At 39.8% G+C, this 23,018-nt stretch overlaps 2 protein-coding genes and 1 pseudogene across 3 annotated transcripts in view; all 3 read left to right on the top strand.

The window, feature by feature from the left end:
* LOC115569875 (NACHT, LRR and PYD domains-containing protein 12-like) overlaps nt 1-17,862 on the top strand; it is a 152,657-nt gene extending 134,795 nt beyond the window's left edge. Inside the window, exon 16 of the mRNA XM_030398074.1 lies at nt 16,041-17,862. Within this exon, the coding sequence (XP_030253934.1) occupies nt 16,041-16,059 (19 nt within the window). The 3' untranslated portion in view covers nt 16,060-17,862. The remainder of the gene's footprint in view (nt 1-16,040) is intronic.
* The window catches only part of LOC115569878 (NACHT, LRR and PYD domains-containing protein 12-like), a 94,312-nt gene that overhangs the window by 19,185 nt on the left and 52,109 nt on the right, over nt 1-23,018 (top strand). The window lies entirely within an intron of this gene.
* Nucleotides 19,978-23,007, top strand: LOC115569821 (acetylcholine receptor subunit delta-like; annotated as a pseudogene).

Genomic DNA, 23,018 nt, shown 5'->3' with positions numbered 1-23,018 from the left:
TTTTTTTTTTATTTGAAATGGTCACCTGTGAACTCGCTCTCATCTCACTCAGTCAGTCAGAAGAGATGGCCAGTCAGCCTTTATGATGCCTCCTGATGCTGTGTCACTCTGCTGTGCTGAGGTAGAGGACAGGAGCACCTGATGCTGCGTCACTGGGCTGCTGGTGAAATATGTTAACGTGCATCTGAAGAGAGAAGAGAGTATATATGACCACTGCATGTTACATTTTAATTAAAAAAATCAGATGCTTGATGTGTGCTATACATAAGACTAATATAGACTAATAATGAAAATGTGATGATATTCATTCAATTTTATTGCCATTGAATTATACAATTCAGTCTAACCAGAGTGCAAGTGCAGTGTTTATTTAGCCTATGAATGATATGGGAAAGCTAAGGTGTGGAGTATTAACAGTGATACACTTTAACTGCACTTTAACACTGATGTAAACTTTGACAAACATAAACTGTGACACAATACACCAAAGGCTACATCTACCCTGTTAAAAAGAGGATGGAAAACTAATAGCATTTTAACTGACATACTGGCAGGAAAGACACCTGTAAAATAACACCTGAACAGGCCTAATGTTAACTCTCCAAATGTCCCTGATGAATTTAAGGTGGAGTAACATTAACACACATTGACCTCAGCTACTTATTGATTATTAAACAATGCTGCTGTCGTCCGAAGTTAGCCAGCAAGCTAACACTCTGCTCCAACAAAGATCATTCAACTATTTATTTCATTCACTTCATCACATTATCGTTACTGTACCTGCATCTTCTTCACGTCTTCCTCTTCCTTCCGTCTTTATCTTTTCTTGGTGCCGGATGGTTTCAGTCTTTTGGACCTTGTGATTCCGCTACAGTATCAGTAAATCTCTCTCTTGGTCTTGGGGTCTCGGTCCGGTCAGATGCAGGCAGCTCGCCTCTCGACCCGCCCCCCTCACAGAGGACAGGTACACTGCACCGAGCCAGAACCCAGAAACAAGGTCTCTCAGTTACTTATTAGTCTTTCGCTATGACGTTATGTTGCTGTGGTGGGCTTATATAATATTTAGAAATAATAGCAGTGATGGCACTGGTAAAGAATTATTTGTTTATTTATTTTTTTTATTATTCTGTTGTTTTCTCGCCCCATTTTCAGCGCCCCCCGCGGATGGCGGCGCCACTAGCATTTGCCTGTACTGCTTATGCCCAGGGCCGGCTCTGCTTCATATAATAAGAAACATCTACACTAGATGTCAAGTTTTTTAAAAATAAATCATAATGATAGATTTATGAAGCTTTATGATGCTTATACTGACTGAATGGTGTAAACTGAAGATGATTTGATTTTCTGACTCCACATTACCAGAAAATGAATAAATACAGAAAATGTCTTTTGTTTACTCTTCCCCAGAATTCATCCTGACATATTTGCATCTTTGGAATATTTGTGATCTTGAGATGAATGTTAAGTTTTTATTATACTGATCCACACTGACTATCTCATTGATGAACTGTAGCAGAACAGTGTTGAGCTGCACATTTAAAACCTTCATATAAAGAGAAAAATCTACACTGAATAATTCACTGTGATCCTCTTCAACTCTTGATCATCATCGTTTATTCCACATCATGTTTTTAAGAAAGTGATGATAAAATATAGAAACACAATTAATAAATAATTGATCTCTGTTTCAACAAACAGACAACAACAAATATTCAGTATTTTCTTTTTCCATCAGTTTCATAAAACTATATGATACTCACACTAGTTCAAACTGAAGAGACTTTGATTTTATCGATTAACTTTTGTTCACATTTCCCCAGAATTCATCCTGACATATTTGCATCTTTGGAAACTTTGTGATCTTGAATTGAATCTAAAATCAGTTTTAGTGAGTTTTTATTAGTTTGGCTTCACAACATGTGTTTGTATAGATGGAGCCACTGGTGGAGCTGCAGAGTTTAAGAGGTGAAGTCACGACGTCTTTATTGAAGCAGCAGCACGTTGTCATTAATATTAATGAGAGCTCTTTGTCACCTTTTGTATTTTAGAGGTTTTAACCGGCGTCCTGTTGGGTTCAGATGTTTGGAGTTTCCATTTTCTCATTTTCTTTTTGAACAGATTATTAATCACTGAATGATTTCAAGCAGGAACATTGTCTTCTAAACTCACATCATTTATTCTTTATTCAGATTGGAGAGCTGCAGTTTGTCAGAGATCAGCTGTGCTTCTCTGGCCTCAGCTCTGAAGTCCAACCCCTCCCATCTGAGAGAGCTGGACCTGAGTAAAAACAACCTGAAGGATTCAGGAGTGAATCATCTGTGTGATTTTCTGCAGAGTCCAGACTGCAGACTGGAGACTCTGAGGTCAGACAACATGTTTTACTTCTGTGCTCAGATTAAGATGATGTGAACGTTGTGGTGACACTAAACTGCAGACATCAGGCTGATATTATACTGATCCTCACTGAGTATCTTAATGTGGAGCTGCACATTTAAAACCTTCATATAACAACAAACATCTACACTGGATGTCAAGTTTTTTTTAAATAAATGATATTGATAGATTTATGAAGCTATATGATTTGATTTTCTGACTCCACTTTTCATTAAAAAATGAAAATAAATAAAAAGTAAAGTAGATGTGATATTTACAGTTATTATGGTGGCGAGACTGATGGTAGCATAATCTGAGAGCTCCCAGAAGGATCCGGTTCTTTCAGCATTTTGGAGAACTTTACACACAAATGTGATCATAAAATAAATGTGGAAGTATAAACTAAGGAAGGCTAAGACCACAGACGAAGAAATGGAAAGAGGTAAGAAGGTGTGAGAGAGAGAATTGTTTGGAGAACGAGATTGCGAGAGAGAAGTGAACAGAGTATTGGTGGATTAGCAGGAACTGTACAGTGACTGTAACCATCATGGGTGACAGTACGGATAGAGATAGTGATATTATGCCATGGCAGGATGTCAGTAGAAAGAGGACAGATAGGAGTGACAGCTCTGGTAGTGCAGCTTCTGGCTTGGAGGCGGTGACATGGTTAAAAAACTAAGGAGGACAACATGAGGAGGGAGAGTGAACAAACAGAATGGAAAGTAATGATAGTGTTCAAAAAAGAAGAGGAACATTTTCACCAACTGAAACTGACAAAAGCAACTGAAAAAGAAATGTGGAACATCACGTTTGCTAAATACTTGAGATCAGATGCAAAGAGATCTGTTCCTCAGAGCAGATACATTAGATGGAGACAAAATCAGTGCTCACATCCCAGGAAAATGATCAAAGCTTAGAGGTGTTATTTATGATGTTCCTTTGGCAATGTTGATGGATGAGATAGCTCAAGAAGTAAAAGAGGGAAAGATGGTGAAAGCTGCAAACACAAAGAAAGTGCCTGAAATCAGACAGTCTGTCAGTCGTCCTCCAGTTTGAAAACAGTGAGTGTAAGAATGGGATATTTGAGCTGTGATGTGAGAGAGTTTATCCCGGCACCATTACCATGTTTCAAGTGTCAGAGAATGGGACACACTGCAGGACAATGTGAAGGAAAACTAAGATGTGCAGGTGAACATGAATATGGAAAGTGTGGCCAAGACACAAAAATCAGATGCTGTAACTGTGGTGGTGAACATAGAGCTGCTTATGGAGGGAGTCCTGTTCAAAGGCAAGCCAGAGAGGTGCAGAAATATAAAGTAACAAACCAGGTGTCTTATAGCGACGCAGGTAAAAAGTAAAGGAAAGTGAGCGAGCCAGACTCAGTGCTGTGCACGTGATGAATAGTGCAAGAGAGTCTGAGAACCAACAAGAAGAGATTCTTCTTCCTACACCAAATCCATTCATAGATGCATATTTGCAGCTTTGGAAACTTTGTGATCTTGAATTGAATCTAAAATCAGTTTTAGTGAGTTTTTATTAGTTTGGCTTCACAACATGAGTTTGTATAGATGGAGCCACTGGTGGAGCTGCAGAGTTTAAGAGGTGAAGTCACGACGTCTTTATTGAAGCAGCAGCACGTTGTCATTAATATTAATGAGAGCTCTTTGTCACCTTTTGTATTTTAGAGGTTTTAACCTGCGTCCTGTTGGGTTCAGATGTTTGGAGTTTCCATTTTCTCATTTTCTTTTTGAACAGATTATTAATCACTGAATGATTTCATGCAGGAACATTGTCTTCTAAACTTACATAATTTATTCTTTATTCAGATTGAGGAGCTGCAGTTTGTCAGAGATCAGCTGTGCTTCTCTGGCCTCAGCTCTGAAGTCCAACCCCTCCCATCTGAGAGAGCTGGACCTGAGTGACAACAACCTGAAGGATTCAGACGTGAATCATCTGAGTGATTTTCTGCAGAGTCCAGACTGCAGACTGGAGACTCTGAGGTCAGACAACATGTTTTACTTCTGTGCTCAGATTAAGATGATGTGAAAGTTGTGGTGACACTAAACTGCAGACATCAGGCTGATATTATACTGATCCTCACTGAGTATCTTAATGTGGAGCTGCACATTTAAAACCTTCATATAACAACAAACATCTACACTGGATGTCAAGTTTTTTTTTTTATAAATTATAATGATAGATTTATGAAGCTATATGATGTTTATACTGACTCAATGGTTTAAACTGAAGATGATTTGATTTTCTGACTCCACCTTGCCTAAAAAACATTTAAATAAATTAAAAGTAAAGTAGATGTGAGATTTACAGTTATTATGACATCGAGACTGACGGTAGCATAATCTGAGAGCTCCCAGAAGGATCTGGTTCTTTCAGCATTTTGGAGAAGTTTACACACCAATTTTATCATAAAATAAATGTGGAAGTATAAACTAAGGAAGGCTGAGACCACAGACGAAGAAATGGAAAGAGGTAAGAAGGTGTGAGAGAGAGAATTGTTTGGAGAACGAGATTGCGAGAGAGAAGTGAACAGAGTATTGGTGGATTAGCAGGAACTGTACAGTGACTGTAACCATCATGGGTGACAGTACGGATGGAGATAGTGATATTATGCCATGGCAGGATGTCAGTAGAAAGAGGACAGATAGGAGTGACAGCTCTGGTAGTGCAGCTTCTGGCTTGGAGGCGGCGACATGGTTAAAAAACTAAGGAGGACAACATGAGGAGGGAGAGTGAACAAACAGAATGGAAAGTAATGATAGTGTTCAAAAAAGAAGAGGAACATTTTCACCAACTGAAACTGACAAAAGCAACTGAAAAAGAAATGTGGAACATCACGTTTGCTAAATACTTGAGATCAGATGCAAAGAGATCAGTTCCTCAGAGGAGATACATTAGATGGAGACAAAATCAGTGCTCACATCCCAGGAAAATGATCAAAGCTTAGAGGTGTTATTTATGATGTTCCTTTGGCAATGTTGATGGATGAGATAGCTCAAGAAGTAAAAGAGGGAAAGATGGTGAAAGCTGCAAACACAAAGAAAGTGGCTGAAATCAGACAGTCTGTCAGTCGTCCTCCAGTTTGAAAACAGTGAGTGTAAGAAAGTAAGAATGGGATATTTGAGCTGTGATGTGAGAGAGTTTATCCCGGCACCATTACCATGTTTCAAGTGTCAGAGAATGGGACACACTGCAGGACAATGTGAAATCCATAATAATGAATTATAATGATGAAGTTTCCAGAAGTAACATGTGTGATGCAGCCAAAGCAGTAATCAGGGGAAAACTCATGATGTATTTTTCCATTTAAAAAGAAGGAAAAGCAGAAACATTAAATTAAATTAAATTTAAAAAAACTACAAGAACTCAAAGACCAAGAAATTAAACATATGAAACTGTCAGGATCTGGGGCCAGACTAGAGTTAGTTGGAAACACGTGTAATTTATTGAAAACACAAAAGCAATAGTGGTGACGTGGCTGGTATCCTTCGAGACGCCGGGAGTGGTGGTGTGACTCAGGCTCAGGCTCCAGGTTCGTGGTCGGTGATGCTGGCAGGTTAGGTGCTCCTCCGAGATGCTGAAGGTGGTGGTGTGACTCAAGCTCAGGTTTAGGGTTCATGGTCAGCAGGGCTGGCAAGTGACAGGGTTCAGGCTCAGGACTGGTGGTCTGTGACGAGGCAGAGAACAGGTAAGCAGAGGTTTCGAAAAAACACAAGTACAGGTGCGGCTGGCGTTTTCTCACTGTGACTGATTCAACGATTCGGCGGGGTCTGGAAGGTTGGTCTGGGTATATATGGGTGCGCTGATTATGGTTGATGAGCTGCAGGTGTGCTGATCGGCGCTCCAGCGACCACGCCCACCAGTGGCCTCCAGAGGGAGAGAGAGGGAGAGCAAAACACAGAGACATACACCAAACCAAAACACACCAAGCACACAAAAGGGGAGCAAAGGAAGACAAAAAATCACAAACATACTCACACTGGGCAGGAGGCCCTGATCACAGCCTGCGGGTCGTGACAGAAACAAAACGACCCCCAATTATTAGAGCAGATAAAAGTGACCAGACAAAACAAAATATGTGACAGTCAAGAGGAGATGAAAGTTAGATTCACCGTATTATGACAAGGGACTAAGAGCTGAATAACTATTATCTTGGAGGATAACAACCAGATAGTGTAGATTTTGCAAGCATTACACATTTTGTGAACTCACTGGACCTGCCGTCCATTGGAACAGAGCAGAATAAAGTAATGACAGGTGTGATAACGAAACAAGAATTAGATAATGTAGATAATGTCATATCAAGACTACAGTTAAGATACCAGGTGTGGATGGATACCCAGCTGAATGGTACAACACATTCAGAGAGATACTAACAGCAGTATTATTGAAATGCTTCAGTTTTACACTTAAAGGTGGAGAAACACCAAAATCCTGGAGACAAGAAATAATTTCCATAATCCCAAAGATGGGTAAAGATAAATCTGAGTGTAGTTCATACAGACCCATATCAATACAAAGTTCAGACTGCAGACTGAACGCCTCAATAATTACAACAAGACTTGAGAACTTACTTCCTGACATAATAGATGACGACCAAACAGGATTCATCAAGAACAGACAGACACAAGATGATGTAAGACGGGTTTTACACTTAATGGAACATCTGAGCAAAACTAAAGATAAATCTGTTGTTCTCAACCTTGACGCTGAAAAGGTATTTGATTCTGTTGGCTGGAATATTTATATTTATCACTGCAAAGATTTGCCTTTAACAGCTCAGTAATTCTATTTTAAAGATCTTATATCACTACAGCCAGAATACAAATAACTTTTGTGCACATTTCCCCAGAATTCATCCTGACAGATTTGCAGCTTTGAAAACTTTGTGATCTTGAATTGAATATAAAATCAGTTTTAGTGAGTTTTTATTAGTTTGGCTTCACAACATGAGTTTGTATAGATGGAGCCACTGGTGGAGCTGCAGAGTTTAAGAGGTGAAGTCACGACGTCTTTATTGAAGCAGCAGCACGTTGTCATTAATATTAATGAGAGCTCTTTGTCATCTTTTGTATTTTAGAGGTTTTAACCTGCGTCCTGTTGGGTTCAGATGTTTGGAGTTTCCATTTTCTCATTTTCTTTTTTAACAGATTATTAATCACTGAATGATTTCAAGCAGGAACATTGTCTTCTAAACTCACATCATTTATTCTTTATTCAGATTGGAGAGCTGCAGTTTGTCAGAGATCAGCTGTGCTTCTCTGGCCTCAGCTCTGAAGTCCAACCCCTCCCATCTGAGAGAGCTGGACCTGAGTAAAAACAACCTGAAGGATTCAGACGTGAATCATCTGTGTGATTTTCTGCAGAGTCCAGACTGCAGACTGGAGACTCTGAGGTCAGACAACATGTTTTACTTCTGTGCTCAGATTAAGATGATGTGAAAGTTGTGGTGACACTAAACTGCAGACATCAGGCTGATATTATACTGATCCTCACTGAGTATCTTAATGTGGAGCTGCACATTTAAAACCTTCATATAACAAGAAACATCTACACTGGATGTCAAGTTTTTTTTAAATAAATGATAATGATAGATTCATGAAGCTATCATCTATCCAGACTCAGTGCTGTGCACGTGATGAATAGTGCAAGGGAGTCTGAGAACCAACAAGAAGAGATTCTGCTTCCCACGCCAAATCCATTCATAGAGAAGATTAATGAAGACACACTGATTGTGAAAATAAGCTTTGTTGCTTTCATCTGCAAGACTGTGAATGTTGCAAAGCACCAAAAGAGGAAAAGTCATAGAATCAAGACAATTGTTGAGGCAGCTGTAGAGATCCTGGGGTTTAAAGAAAATACAGTTAGTTAGTTAAAAGTTAAAAAATTAGAACCGACATTTATTCGGAACCGGCAGTTATTTACCAAAGTATACCTCCACCGGCGTTTAAAGTGACCCTGCGGTTAATTGAAACCTGGCTATTATTTGGTAATTTATGGTATGAAAGGCAAACTACTTTCGAAACACGGCCAGATGGTTCGGTCGATAGGACAAAAGTTATCTGCACGTTCTGTCGACATGAAATGAGTTACCATCGAAGTACATTGAGTCTCAAATATCACTTGCAAGCCAAACACACGGCAAATGCAGAGAGCCCCCCCACGGTTCGGTTCGGTATACACTGATCGTTAGGAAAATCAATTATGTCTTGTATAGTCAGGTTAAAACTGAAAGAATGAGGCAGTCTGACATTTGATACATCATTATGACAGTAGGTAAGATTCTGGCACTATAAGAGAGGAGACATTGCTAGTTCCAACATGCTTTTCATTTATTTGGCAAATAAAGTTATCTTTAACAAATGCTAAGAACAAATATTTATTCACTGTCACTAATGTAATGTAATGAGCAGTCACAGTCAGGAAACTTTCAGTAGCCCTGGAGTCCATCACTAGTAAGCGCTACACAGGCTGTCAGACAACTCTAACATTTCCTCGTCGGGTCTCTTCATAAAGTACGGGAATTACCGTGTGTTGAAGTGTTTGCGGGAGGGGATTTTATTTTATATCCCGGCTCGAGTGTTTTAATCATACAACAAAATCCCGCACCCTCCACCACGGCAAAAGGCTGCATATCTTACTACCTCCTTTCGTTCTGCATGTTGCCCGTCTGACTCGTCGCTGTCAGGCTGTTTAAAAGCTGTGGGCAGTAGAAGTTGTCCTGTCGACTCTCTCCCTTTCCTCCTTGCGCTGCCAGTTGTCTCACTGGGATGATGTCTTTGCAGATGAGCTGACATGTTAGTCGTGTTACTGTTTGCATAAACAACACGTGTTACACAATCCTTGCACACTGTCGCACTTTTGTCAACAACTTTCATACCGCCGTCATCATAGGTCACTCTAAATGCAAAGTGGTCCCATACAGCAGAACTATACAGTGCTGCTGGCGCATCTTCTAGCTCTGACTCTTTTCCACTTGCCATGCCCACAAACATCTCCACAGCTGACCCAAAGATACTCTATTACTATCTGCTACACCGAAAAAAGGGGTCCGGCTCCCATGCTAAAGCCCCAAAATTTACAAGGAAACTTGATAGTTTTCAGTCAGACTTGAACGGACATTTAAGTGAACAATTGTGTATACGTTTTCTCCACCTCAAAATACAGGTTGAAATCAAGAACGTACTTTTGAGCTGAAATGCCGTCCGGAAACTGCAAGCGCAACCGCAAGTTAAGCGAGCTGCAGCCTTGGTCAAAGCTAACCCGAGTGACCATGCTTATTCACAAATGGAAGTAACAACTACCAGTACAGGGAAGAGAAAGGACCCTCCTGGCACTCCAACTAAAAATGATACGCCACCCATGAAGGTAAAAACTCCCCAAGAGGCGCCTGCAGTCTCAAACGAGGCTCTTGTAAAGGCTATAGAGAATTTAACTAATAAGATGGATAGCTTCGGAGTTCAGCTAAGAGAAAACTCCATCATGGTGGCAAACATATCCAAAATTGTGGAGATAAATGCAGCAAAGATTAAAAAGTGCAAAGAATAGATTTAAGCTGTGAAAAAAGAAATGCCCCGACTCATCAAAGAAAATGAGGAGCTGAAAGAAAGAATGACTGAGCTGGAGAGGCACAAGAGACGCTGGAACCTCAGAGTGCATGGCTTAAAAGAAAAACATGACGAACGCATCCGAGACATCATCATGGAGATCCTGTCCAACATTGTGCTGCAGTGGGCTTCGTTAATCGAAACCATGGTTGACACCGTTCATCGCCTTGGGAGAAGAGAGGTGGGGAAAAACCGCCAAGTCATCATCGGTTCACCATGAGACACCACCGGGATGCCTTCTGGAAACTGTCCAAGAACTGTAAAATCAGCAAAGACTTGGGGATCCACTTTAAGCAAGATTTCTGCAAAGCTGGCCGAGAGGCTCGCGCTGCTGTGTGGCCGAAGATGGAGCAAGCTCGAGCTGCAGTGAAGAACGTGTACTACAGAGGACATGTGGGGTGCATTGATGGTAACAAGGTTGTACCAGATTAGATAAATTACAAAGTGCAAAAGGTCATGCACCTTTCTCCCCCAGGTATTTGAGCCTCCTTTGGTGAATGTGTTAAATTCATTTTGGAGCACATACCTCTTATGTTCAAATTGGAGGCTGGGTGCTTAATGCTTAACATTCCAGTATTATTTCAGGTTTATTAGATATTTATGTTTTAAAGTACTCAGGGTTATTTTTGATGCATTGCATCACACGATTTGTAAAAACAAAAAAGAAAAACAAACAAAGGTTTTATGCTTGAGCAGAAAATCTCAAATTTCTTCTTTTGATACATCATAATGTTATCTACTGAAGTTTAGGTTATCTCAGCCTTTCTCTTTTGATACGAGTACTTCTACATTATATGCTACAGTTAAAGCTAGGGTCTACAATCCTGGAGAGCTAGCAAGAGAGCGAGCAAGATTTGAAAGTGGCACCTCCTCTAAATTCCACCTTTTTTCTGCCTCAGGCTTTCTTTTCCTTGCCTTTTTGGCAGGGTGAGCTGTTACAAGTAATGCTGGCTGCATTTTCTCTGCCATTGTAACCACATGAACGTCTTCTCCTGCAACTCGTATTTCTGCAGAGGAGTGTGCTGAATATTTCCGGCATCAGTGAAACTTAACGTGTGCGCGCGTGGAGGAGGAAGGGACAGAGGATGAGACATGAAGGCATCTGACCAATCCGTGCTGTCCAGGCCGGACGGCACGGATTAGTCAGATTTTTCTCAGTCCTACAGCTGCCACAGAGGTCCGATTATTTTCGTTCCTTTTTCTGAATACATAATGTATTGACTACTCTCAGGAAAGCAGGGTCATTTCACCCAGTATAACAAAATGTGTTTCTGAACAACATTACAGACCCTAGCTTTAAATGAGGATTTGATGCACTTTTCTAGAACGTATGCTTGAAGATTATGCATCAAGTTAATGTGAACCTTAAATTAGGCTAACTTTAATTACATCTGGAATAGAAAAACACACTGCATTAGGAAAGGAACTTTGGTTAAAGGATATGAGGAAGGAGGTCTTAAAGCCATTGATATAGACTGTATCAACTGCACTATTAATATTAACTGGTTGAGATTGTTTTTGAAGAGTGAAAATAGCTTGTGGTTTCACATCCCAAATTACATTTTTAATGATCTAGAAGGTGTTAACTTCCTTCTGAGATGTGACTTCAACCTAAAGAAGCTCCCTATCAAATTATCTGCCTTCCATCAACAGGTTTTACATTACAGGAAAATGATCTACAAGCACAATTTTAGTCCCTACAACACCCCATTATGGAATTGCAGATACAGTTTATCGAGAAATAAATATTTTTTTAATCGAAATTGGCTAGAGAAACAAATTTGGTCAGTGATGTACCTCTTGGATAATACCGGAAACATTGTACCCTTTGAGATTCTCTGCTCTAAATATAACCTGAATGAAAGAAGGCAGTATAATCATCTTGTCAAAGCAATCCCTCAATCTATTGTTGTGATGTCTTATAATCTGTATAAAAGTAACGTGAACCCAACACTTCCTTCGCTTTTGGTAAATGGTCACAAAATCACTGATCTTAAACTACCTAATATCACAATCCAACATACCTTGGTTAAAGAACTGTATCCATTCTCATCCAACAGAATATCAATTCTACAATTTTTCTCTAAAAAAGAAGTTGAAAGTTTGAGATCCAAATTCTGTAAGTTTCCCATTGCTCCCAAAGCGAAGGAAGTGCACTTTAAAATTGTTAATAGAGTTTACCCCTCCTCTGAATTTCTAAGGAATTGTTTTAATTTTGACCACACTAATAAGGCTGTTAATACTTTCATCATTCTTGGTACATTTTTCATTCATAAAAATAGATGCATGAAATCCAAATCTAATTTCTATGTTTTTCATAAAGAACTATGTCATTATTTTTCATCCTTGAAATGTATGAGAAGACAAATGCATTGAAACTTTGTAGGTTAGTAGAGGAGCTTAATCTTAATGAAAACCCCTAGCTCTCCCCCTTTATTTCTTTTACTTTTACTTCTCCCAAATATTAGCATTATTTTATTTATTTAGTTATTTATTTTTCTGAGATTTCTTCCTTTCTTTCGTCTTACACAGTTGATATTTTGAGGCTTGTCCGTGTGCCTTGTTTATTTTGTACTGCAATGTACTATGCCAGTATGTTGTGTACAATTATCATTCAATAAAGACAAGAAAAAAAACAAACAAAAACCTTTTACCGAAAATCGATGGGCCGCCATCTTTGAGCACACTAATACTTTTATAGCACATAGCCACAGAAACGAGACCTGGATGTTAAGGGTTGCGTACTCGAATATATGACATCATCCCTGAAGAGTTGTGGCTGATGCACAGAGGGCATGTGTACTAGTACATAAGCTCCGAAATCTGAGATATAGCACATCTCTGCGTTTAGATGTAATTTGGCCATTGAACAAAACATGCATCTTGAGTACACTGTGTTCTTCTGTCATATCATTTGTGACCGTGATGGGGCAGTTTTTGCACAAGGACTGAAATGTACCTATCACATGCAAGTAATAGGGTGTGTGTAGTATAATGCAATGAGGCATATGCATAAGTTTGTGCTAAAATAAAAATAGAAATAATAAAGCTTCCTCAGCAGTTAAATATATTTAATAAAATGTGAAAAGAAGGGGAAAAAAAACAAACTATCTGCTACACTGCTTCGCTTCTTCTTCTTGTTTGCTGGCGGTTGGCATTAGCTCAGTTCCGCAACCTGCTGCTTTGTAGTATACACGCTTCACCTCATTAGTAAATGAGAAAAAGAAGTTTCGCGAGCCTATGAACCGAGCGGTACACACATGCCCCTAACCGAGACAAGCTTACCGAATGGGACGGATTTTTTTGATGAACGGTTCCACCCCTAATACCCAGCTGAATGGTCCAACACCTTCAGAGAGATACTAACAGCAGTATGATTGAAATGCTTCAGTTTTACACTTAAAGGTGCAGAAACACCACAATCCTGGAGACAAGAAATGATTTCCATAATCCCAAAGATGGGTAAAGATAAATCTGAGTGTAGTTCATACAGACCCATATCAATACAAAGTTCAGACTGCAGACTGTACACCTCAATAATTACAAAGAGACTTGAAAACTTACTTCCTGACATAATAGATGACGACCAAACAGGGTTCATCAAGAACAGACGGACACAAGATGATGTAAGATGGGTTTTACACTTAATGGAACATCTGAGCAAAACTAAAGATAAATCTGTTGTTCTCAGCCTCGACACCGAAAAGGTATTTGATTCTGTTGACTGGGAATATTTATATTTATCACTGCAAAGATTTGTCTTTAACAGCTCAGTAATTCTATTTTAAAGATCTTATAGCACTACAGCCAGAATACAAATAACTTTTGTTCACATTTCCCCAGAATTCATCCTGACATATTTACAGCTTTGGAAACTTTGTGATCTTGAATTGAATCTAAAATCAGTTTTAGTGAGTTTTTATTAGTTTGGCTTCACAACATGAGTTTGTATAGATGGAGCCACTGGTGGAGCTGCAGAGGTGAAGTCACAACATCTTTATTGAAGCAGCAGCACGTTGTCATTAATATTAATGAGAGCTCTTTGTCACCTTTTGTATTTTAGAGGTTTTAACCTGCGTCCTGTTGGGTTCAGATGTTTGGAGTTTCCATTTTCTCATTTTCTTTTTTAACAGATTATTAATCACTGAATGATTTCAAGCAGGAACATTGTCTTCTAAACTCACATCATTTATTCTTTATTCAGATTGGAGAGCTGCAGTTTGTCAGAGATCAGCTGTGCTTCTCTGGCCTCAGCTCTGAAGTCCAACCCCTCCCATCTGAGAGAGCTGGACCTGAGTCGTAACTACAACCTGAAGGATTCAGGAGTGAAGCTGCTGTGTGATTTTCTGCAGAGTCCAGACTGCAGACTGGAGACTCTGAGGTCAGACAACATGTTTTACTTCTGTGCTCAGATTAAGATGATGTGAAAGTTGTGGTGACACTAAACTGCAGACATCAGGCTGATATTATACTGATCCTCACTGAGTATCTTACTGTGGAGCTGCACATTTAAAACCTTCATATAAAGAGAAAAATCTACACTGGATAATTCACTGTGATCCTCTTCAACTCTTGATCGTCATCTTATATTCAACATCATGTTTTTAAGAAAGTGACAATAACATACATGAACACAACTGATAAATAAGTTATCTCTGTTTCAACAGTCAACAACAAATATTCAGTATTTTCTTTTTCCGTCAGTTTTATAAAACTATATGATACTCACACTAGTTCAAACTGAAGAGACTTTGATTTTATGGATTTACTTTTGTTCACATTTCCCCAGAATTCATCCTGACTTATTTACAGCTTTGGAGACTTTGTGATCTTGAATTGGATCTAAAATCAGTTTTAGTGAATTTTATTAGTTTGCCTTCACAACATGAGTTTGTATAGATGGAGCCACTGGTGGAGCTGCAGAGTTTAAGTGGTGAAGTCACGACGTCTTTATTGACGCAGCAGCACGTTGTCATTAATATTAATGAGAGCTCTTTGTCACCTTTTGTATTTTAGAGGTTTTAACCTGTGTCCTGTTGGGTTCAGATGTTTGGAGTTTCCATTTTCTCATATTCTTTTTGAACAGATTATTAATCACTGAATGATTTCAAGCAGGAACATTGTCTTCTAAACTTACATCATTTATTCTTTATTCAGATTGAGGAGCTGCAGTTTGTCAGAGATCAGCTATGCTTCTCTGGCCTCAGCTCTGAAGTCCAACCCCTCCCATCTGAGAGAGCTGGAGCTGAGTAACTACAGCCTGAAGGATTCAGACGTGAAGCTGCTGTGTGATCTGAAGGAGAGTCCAGACTGCAGACTGGAGACTCTGAGGTCAGTAGAGGGTTGGAGTCACTTCATGCTGGTTTCAGCAGTATTGTGCTAAACACAGTATCAAAGTAAAGATCCAGTATTTCCTGCTTTCCTTAGTGAAGCTGTGAGAGGAGAACAGTCAGCCAATCAGACGAGCCAGAAGCTTGTTGTGATTGTGTGTTTGAGTTGATGTGAAGACGACTGTTGTTGTTGAGTTCATGTCTACAGGAAATAAAGCTGATCACAGCTGACAGCATCACAGGATGTATAGAGACAGTGTCCTCATTCATCAAACTGTCGGAGCATCAAATCTGATCTCAAAGTGTTTGTTCTCTCATTTCAAAACTGAAGAACTCGTCAGTTCATCTTTGTCACAGCTCTCAGATCAGTCTGACTGAAGGCTCTTATTTCAGAGAACCATCATTACATTTAGTAACCATGTGGTCTGTATACAGACCAGAACCTCTGCTGAAGTCCAGAAACCACAGCTGATGTTTTACTTGACTTTTACTTTTTACTTGATGTCCAAAGTGTCTGCAGGTCTTTGAGCTTCACTCCAACACGTTAACATGAAGCTGAAAGGAAGCTGGCTACGCTACACAGCTGCTCCACTTGTGGTCTGAACAGGACTGAAGTCCTGCTGGTCTTTATATCACTGACTGACAGTTGATGGAGGGAGTCTCTGTAAACACTCATTTATCACTTCTGCTGTCTCTCTGCTTCTCTCATCAGCTGGAAGTGGTCTCATTGAGTGATGAGAAAGGTGGAGGTGTTGAGAGGATCAGCTGTGTCCTGATGATCCAGAGAGGTTGAAGCAGCACCATCAGCTGGTGGGTGGAGAGGCTCTGACTGGGCCGTGTTACTGGGAGGTGGAGTGGAGAGGAGAGCTTCATCCAGCAGTGACTGACGGACCAATCACAACAAGTGGAGATGACTGTCAGTGCTGCAGTGTGAACTGCTCTGAGATCAGCTCCACTGTCACACACAATGTCCAGTCCAGCATCATCCCTGTGTTCCTCTGGATGTGACAGAGTATCATCAGTGTATCTGGACTGCTCTGCTGCTGCTCTGTCCTCCTCCACTCCTTCTGCTCCACACTCAGACACCTCCTCCACCTGGAACCTGGACGTGACGTCTGCATCACATTCTGTCTTTCTTCTTCTGATTCAGTCAGTCTGTGTTTATACACTTACTGGTTGTTGAATGATGGAGAACGCCCATTAATTTCCATTTATACGGTAAAATGGAGGTTGATGTCAGAATGCAGAAGTCTGCAGCGTCATATTCATCAGTGCAAGATTATTTCTGTATCTGTGTTCTTAATTCTGTCTGTTTATAATTTTTATTCCATATGAATCTTTCATTATATTCTGGGACAGATTGCATTGTTCGTAGAAAGAACGACTGTTGAACTGAATGTTACCACACAAAGAAATGTTGTGGAATGGGATCACTTCCTCCAAATGTAACACGTTCAAGATATTAGTTATTAATGTTTGTTTTGACTGCAGATGGAAAAAAACTACTAACTCTGTTAAAGTGAATCTCTTCTGTTTGTGTGAGAGTACAGTTTTTATTCTGATAATCCCCCACAAATACGTGGAAATTATACATTTTAAGTCAAATATTTATTTTTCTGTAATTAGCAATGAATGAATCAAACAATATTTTGATGGTTCCACTTGTGTTGATCAATGTCATCAGTTAAGAAACAGCTCAGCTTTTTATCACTACAGCAGCTACGACCACCATCAGTGGATATTAAGGGGGACAGGGGAGTCCAGTCCACCCTAGCTGGGCGGTACTTAGCCTATATCCTTCAAGACCCTTTCACACAGGCACTCTGCAATAATGCCACAACAAAAAGCAGCTCCAGTGTGTCCTTTCATACATCTTGCATCCGTTTGTAGAACAAAACGAGGCGTGACGGTACACATCAAAAAGTTTCCACCTGTACGTCTGAACTAAATCTGTAAATCTAAACATGTCTCAACAAACTGTTAATGATCGTTTGGATGCTGTTATAAAACGCTGTGATTGAGATCCTGACCCACCACACATCTGGCAAAGTGACCGAGAAGTGTTTTGCTCTAAATGACATCACCATATAATCACCATCAGCATATAGAGGACCCTGTCTGTCTCGGACATACACTCGTCCTGTAGAACCGCTCCTTCACACACTTGGACCTGCTATGAAACAGTTCATGTGTAAAACTCCAGCTCCTGTTTTAACTCCAGCTGACTGATAACATAGTTGGTTATCAAAACAAAACATTTAACACTGTTAAAAATGAACTCAGAGACATAATCCAGGTATCACAATGTCAAAGTAATGTAACTAGATTACTTTATTTATGCTAATAGAGACTAGAGAAAATAAATATCAATAAGATGTTACATTCTTTATGTACTAATTGTAATCTTGTTAATGAACTGATGATTTTTTACTGGATGTATCTGTATATGTGTATGTTTTGTATCCAGATTACATTGTAGATGTTTTTAATTATGCAAATGTGTATTATTGATTAAACAGAAAATCAACAAAGAACAGCATGATTCCATCTCTGACGTTGATTTGTATCAAGTAGTTTATTATATTATTATCACGGTATTATCATATTATTTTCTCTCAGTTATAAACCGCATTTGTGCATTAATTTAATGCATGTGTGAGTCTGTTTTGACCTCCGGTGGCTGAAGTTGTCACCTGGCTGCAGTCATGTTGAGGTCAGATCCCTGCTGGAAGAGGCTGCAGGCATGAAACTCCTCCAGAAGAGGTCAGTAGAACCATCTGTGTGAACCAGAACTGTGGAGTGTTTGCAGAGCAGGACTCAAGTTGAGCTCCAGTGTTTCTTTGTGGTTTATTTTCAAACAGGACAAAACATAACAAATGAAGCTTTAAAACCCAAATAGCTGTGATATGTTCACAAAACATCTATACAATATATAATAGACATTACGTGGAGCTGTCTGGACATTCAAAGTCTCACTGTGCATAAAATATATAAAATTCGTACCTTAACAACAGACACAACCACATGATAGTGTTTTAAAAGAAACACAGTGTATTAAACCATCGTCACAGCAGTTAATCAATAGTGTTAAAAAATAACCTCCTCTTAGGACCAAATGTTCACCTGATACCTGAACTCATCCTCAACACTCCAACATAAAACAATCATTTATTCTCATTACTTATTTTTTACGAGTCAGCACAGGGGATCGTTGTTTCACTGCCGTCACCGCTGATAGAAGCTGAAATGATAGAACACAATAACACAGACACAAATGAAACAATCCAGTGAATATCTGATGTCTGAACTCATTTTGAGGACAGTTCCACAGTGACTGCAGGAAACTCTTACTTTCTTTCAACAAAGTGGTCTTCTGGTTTGTGCCGGCGCTGACGGTGCAGCTGTAGGTCAGATCAGTGACACCGTGAACACGGATCAGAGAACTGGTGATGGTGTAGAGCTGCTGGTCAGTCTGCTGGACTGTGGTTGGTTTCTTGAAGGTGTTGGTTGATGGAGGGCTGGTGGACCAGGTGAGCTGAGGCTCAGGGTAGATCCTCTCTGAGCTGCAGGTGATGCTGTTTTCATCCTGCTGAATGTGGACTTCACTGATCGGAGCTGCAAAAGACAAAATCCACTTTTTTAAAACCATGTTTTGGAGGCGGTGATCTTGGAGACCTGATGGTGACAGCTTCAGCTCATATTAGTCATGCTGTGTTTTCTTGGTTTTTAATTGTTCTCTGCACCCATTGTCGTTTATCCACAGCCATGACGGCGCTCCAGAACCTTGAAGATGAGATTTTATTAGCTGGACAAAAACAATGACATGCTAAATACTCGACTGAAGGTTCAGAGTAACTAATGACTGACAGAAGGTGCAGTTATACAGCCCAGCATGCAGACTTTGACAAATGACAAATCAAATGACCAACAGGAGACCACTGATGTGTGGGACGTTTTTGGTGACACTTCAGTAAATATTGGTGAAGTTATTGAATATTTCTCCCAATAGAAATTCCCCAAAATTATGGCAAAGCACATTTATTTCCAAACTAACAGTTGTAGAATAACCAGCAGGAGATCACTGATGTGTGCAGTGATTCTGGTGACACTACACTGTATAACAGTGAAGTTCTTCAATATTTCTCCCAATAGAAATTCCTCAAAAGATAGAAAAACCTTCTTTCTCAAACTAGCAGCTGTAGTTCAACCAACAGGGAGATTCCTGGTGGTTGAACTAATTTTGGGCACATTACACTGAATAACAGTGAAGTTATTGGACATGTTCACAATAGAAATTCCTCAAAATTATACTAAACTACATTTGTCCGAACTAACAGTTGTAGTATAACCAGCAGGAGACCACTGATGTGTGCAGTTACTTTGGTGACAATAACAGTGAAGTTATTGAATATGTTTCTCTTTTCGGTGTTGCACTTTGTAGACGGTCCCTGCGCCCTCGTCTCACAGCCGGCTGGCCATAGAGACCAGAGTTACTGTCCAGCCCGGAGGAGCTGGTTCTGATGGAAACACGGTTGTAGCTCGTTGTCTTCCTTACTACGGTAGGAACGAGTCGGCGCTTGTGTTTTAACAATGTTTCGCTTCTGAGTTATTGATCCGGGAAGTTCCAATCTGTGAATATATTTCCAACTTTACCGATACGAACTCCCACAGAGGCGGAGCCATACTGGGATGGAGCGTTGCCATGGAGATCCAGCTCGGTGGGCTCCATCCCTCGGCGGAGGAGTTCTACAGCGTCAAGTCCCGCAGCGAGCTGATGTTCCAGAGACAGTCGGAGAGACGCGGACTGACGACGAGGACCACACACGCAGCCAGTAAGAAACCACAGCGAGTCATTTCTGCTGATCAGTCTGAATCCTGACGACAGAAGACGAAGCTGAGCCGCTCTGTGTGTCTGTTTTCATGGAGCTGTGAAGCCGCAGGACGATGGAGGTGTGACGGATCAGCTGTACGCAGAGATCAAGCCGGCTGTGGACGGAGCGAACTACATCATCAGACACATGAGGAACAAGAACGACTACAACCAGGTGAGGCGGAGACCAGGCAGGATGACGTCACGGCAGGGGGCGTGACTAAGTTACTTATTGGACAGGTGTGATAGTGAAAGGTGAGGTCAGGTGATGTGGGACACTTTCTGTAGATGCTCCAGTAGAATTATAGAAACATCACTGGAGTGAGTCAGCAGGTTTTTTTTAGGACGTGTCAACATTTTTATGAGAATATGCAGTTTTTTTTTTAAACACACCATGACCCAACACACACTCAATAAATACAATTAACATGTCTACTCTGAGTACTAACTTCAGTCCTCATTAACACTATTGGGCTCATTGAATACACTAAAGTGTCAGCGTGGCTTTAACCTTTCAGTCTTTCAGTCACAACATAAGAGAACACAAAGCTGCTGTTCTCTCCCTGCAGCTGACAGCGAACATTCAAACCTTAAACTGTGATGTCACATGAAAAGGCTCATAGATCAGAATGAGGCCGTTAAACGCTGCTGCTTGATCCGACTCGCTGATGAAACACAACTCTCTACTCCACGCTGGCTGCAGATTATTACACATTCCTCGCCAAAAGAAAGACTTAACGGTCACGTAACACAACCTGCTGAAACATGACAGATGCATCTTGTGTTCAGTGAGCACGGAGACGTTAAAACTCCCCTGAAAGACAACATGAATCTGTTAGTTCTATTCAGAACATGAGGTAGTGGTGCACTTCTGCCTCTCGAGGGCAAAATGAGTGTTACAAAAACAAACATTTGGAAAACTGTTCTCAGTTCTGCTGTTTTCCACCTGGTTTCACACATGAACAAAAAAGTCTAAGTGGAGACCTGAATGACTGAGAACCTTCATCAACATCAACACACAAAGATTTCTTGAGGAAAATGTGTTTTTATGTGTGAAACAAAGTAGGAGGAAAAAGAAAGTGACCCTAAATTAGCTACTCTGTTTCACACATTACATATATTGTTGTGTAGTTTTTTTCCAGAGCAAAGAAATTTGTTTTGATGTGTAAAAAACAAAGGGATATGGTTTGTTTTTTTTACCCAAGAAGAAAAAAGTGACCAAGAAAAAAAAAATCTCCCCTCAAATAAATGTTGACACACATATTTATTTATTTTCTTAAATATTTTTTGGGCCTTTAATGGCTTTATTGACAGGTAAGCTGAAGATATGACAGGAATGAGGGGGCACATGGGACGCGCTACCAACTGAGCTACACGGCACCAACAATTTCTCCTGAGAAAAATGTTTTTTCACTCCAGTCAACACAAACAAATTAATGTGTGATAAAAGTATACATATATTCTTTTTTGACACCTGGTTTCACACACTTTTTTTCAGAGGAATTTATTTTCAAAAAAATTTGATAAAAAGGAAACCAAAAATTTGCATTCATTTATTTTTTCATATTTTCACTGACACATATTTATTTTCTTTTTTATTGTGTGATAAAAGTCTCTCTATATTTTTTTTTGACGCTGTAATTCATTTTCCCATCTGGTTTCACACATGTAAAAGTTGTATTATTTTTTGTCATAATTTGTGAAAAAAAGGAAACTAAAAATGTTTTTTCTTCTTCTTTTTTTTTTTTTTTTTTTTTTTTACATATTTTGACTGATAAAAAAAACCTATTAAGGAATTTTTACCAGCAGTTCTCAAAAAATATCTTTTACTCAGTTCCAGACAAAAAAAAAAAAAAAAGAAAGAAAAGATCCCTAAGAAAATAAAATCTGTGCTCACGTGTGAAACCGACTTCCACTCTGGTTCTCGAGTCATAAACACAGGAGAGAACAACGGTTAAGATCAGATTTAGAAAACTGACCACCAGATAAAACAAATGTCTTCACTTGCCCCTCGAGGCTCCGTAACTTTGGCTCTGATGCAACATGTAATCTGAAAAGTAACAACATGTGGTGGTATAAAGCAGCAGAACATTTGAATAGGCCTACTTGTGTACAATTTTGAGGTACTTCTACTTTACTTAAGTACAGAGCTTGAGTAAATGTACTTAGTTACCTTCCATCACTGGTAACTGGCGTCTGTTGTCGCAGGAGAAAGATAACTGGAGTGGGATCGCTCGTACGGTGGACCGACTCTGTCTCTTCCTGGTTACCCCGGTGATGACCATCGGCACCATCATCATCTTCCTGATGGGAATCTGTAACCACCTCCTCACCTGCCCTTCAAAGGAGACCCGCATGACTACAGAGAGGAGAACCCCCGCCTGCTGTGACCACACAGCAGCCACGTCACTCCACAGTGTTCAGATCCAGACGTTTGGTGTTGCTTCATTTTGTTTGTGCTACGGAAGCTGATAAGGGCCAGAGAAAAAGACTCAGGAAACGCAAAATGTTTTCTGTTGGGTTGGGGTCAAATCTATCTTTATCTCAGAATTAAATACAATACAGAGGAAAATGAAGCAAGAATTCTGGTGTTAAAGTCAGAATTCAAAAGAAAGAGTCAGAAGTGATTATATTATTTTACAGTGGCTGTGATCGTCTTCTGTACATTTCTCTTTGAGTGTTTTCTTAAATTAGAAGTGAATAACTGAATCAGTCTGTAACTGTTTTAAATGTACTTGTGTGGTTTGAATAAAGATTTATTCTCTTGATCTCAGTGGATTTGTAAAGAAATTAAAGACGTAAACATGAATCAGAGTGTTG

The sequence above is a fragment of the Sparus aurata genome, chromosome 19, assembly GCF_900880675.1.
Source record: "Sparus aurata chromosome 19, fSpaAur1.1, whole genome shotgun sequence".
In the NCBI taxonomy this organism is placed as follows: Eukaryota; Metazoa; Chordata; class Actinopteri; order Spariformes; family Sparidae; genus Sparus; species Sparus aurata.
This window is presented reverse-complemented; position numbering and strand designations above follow the sequence as displayed.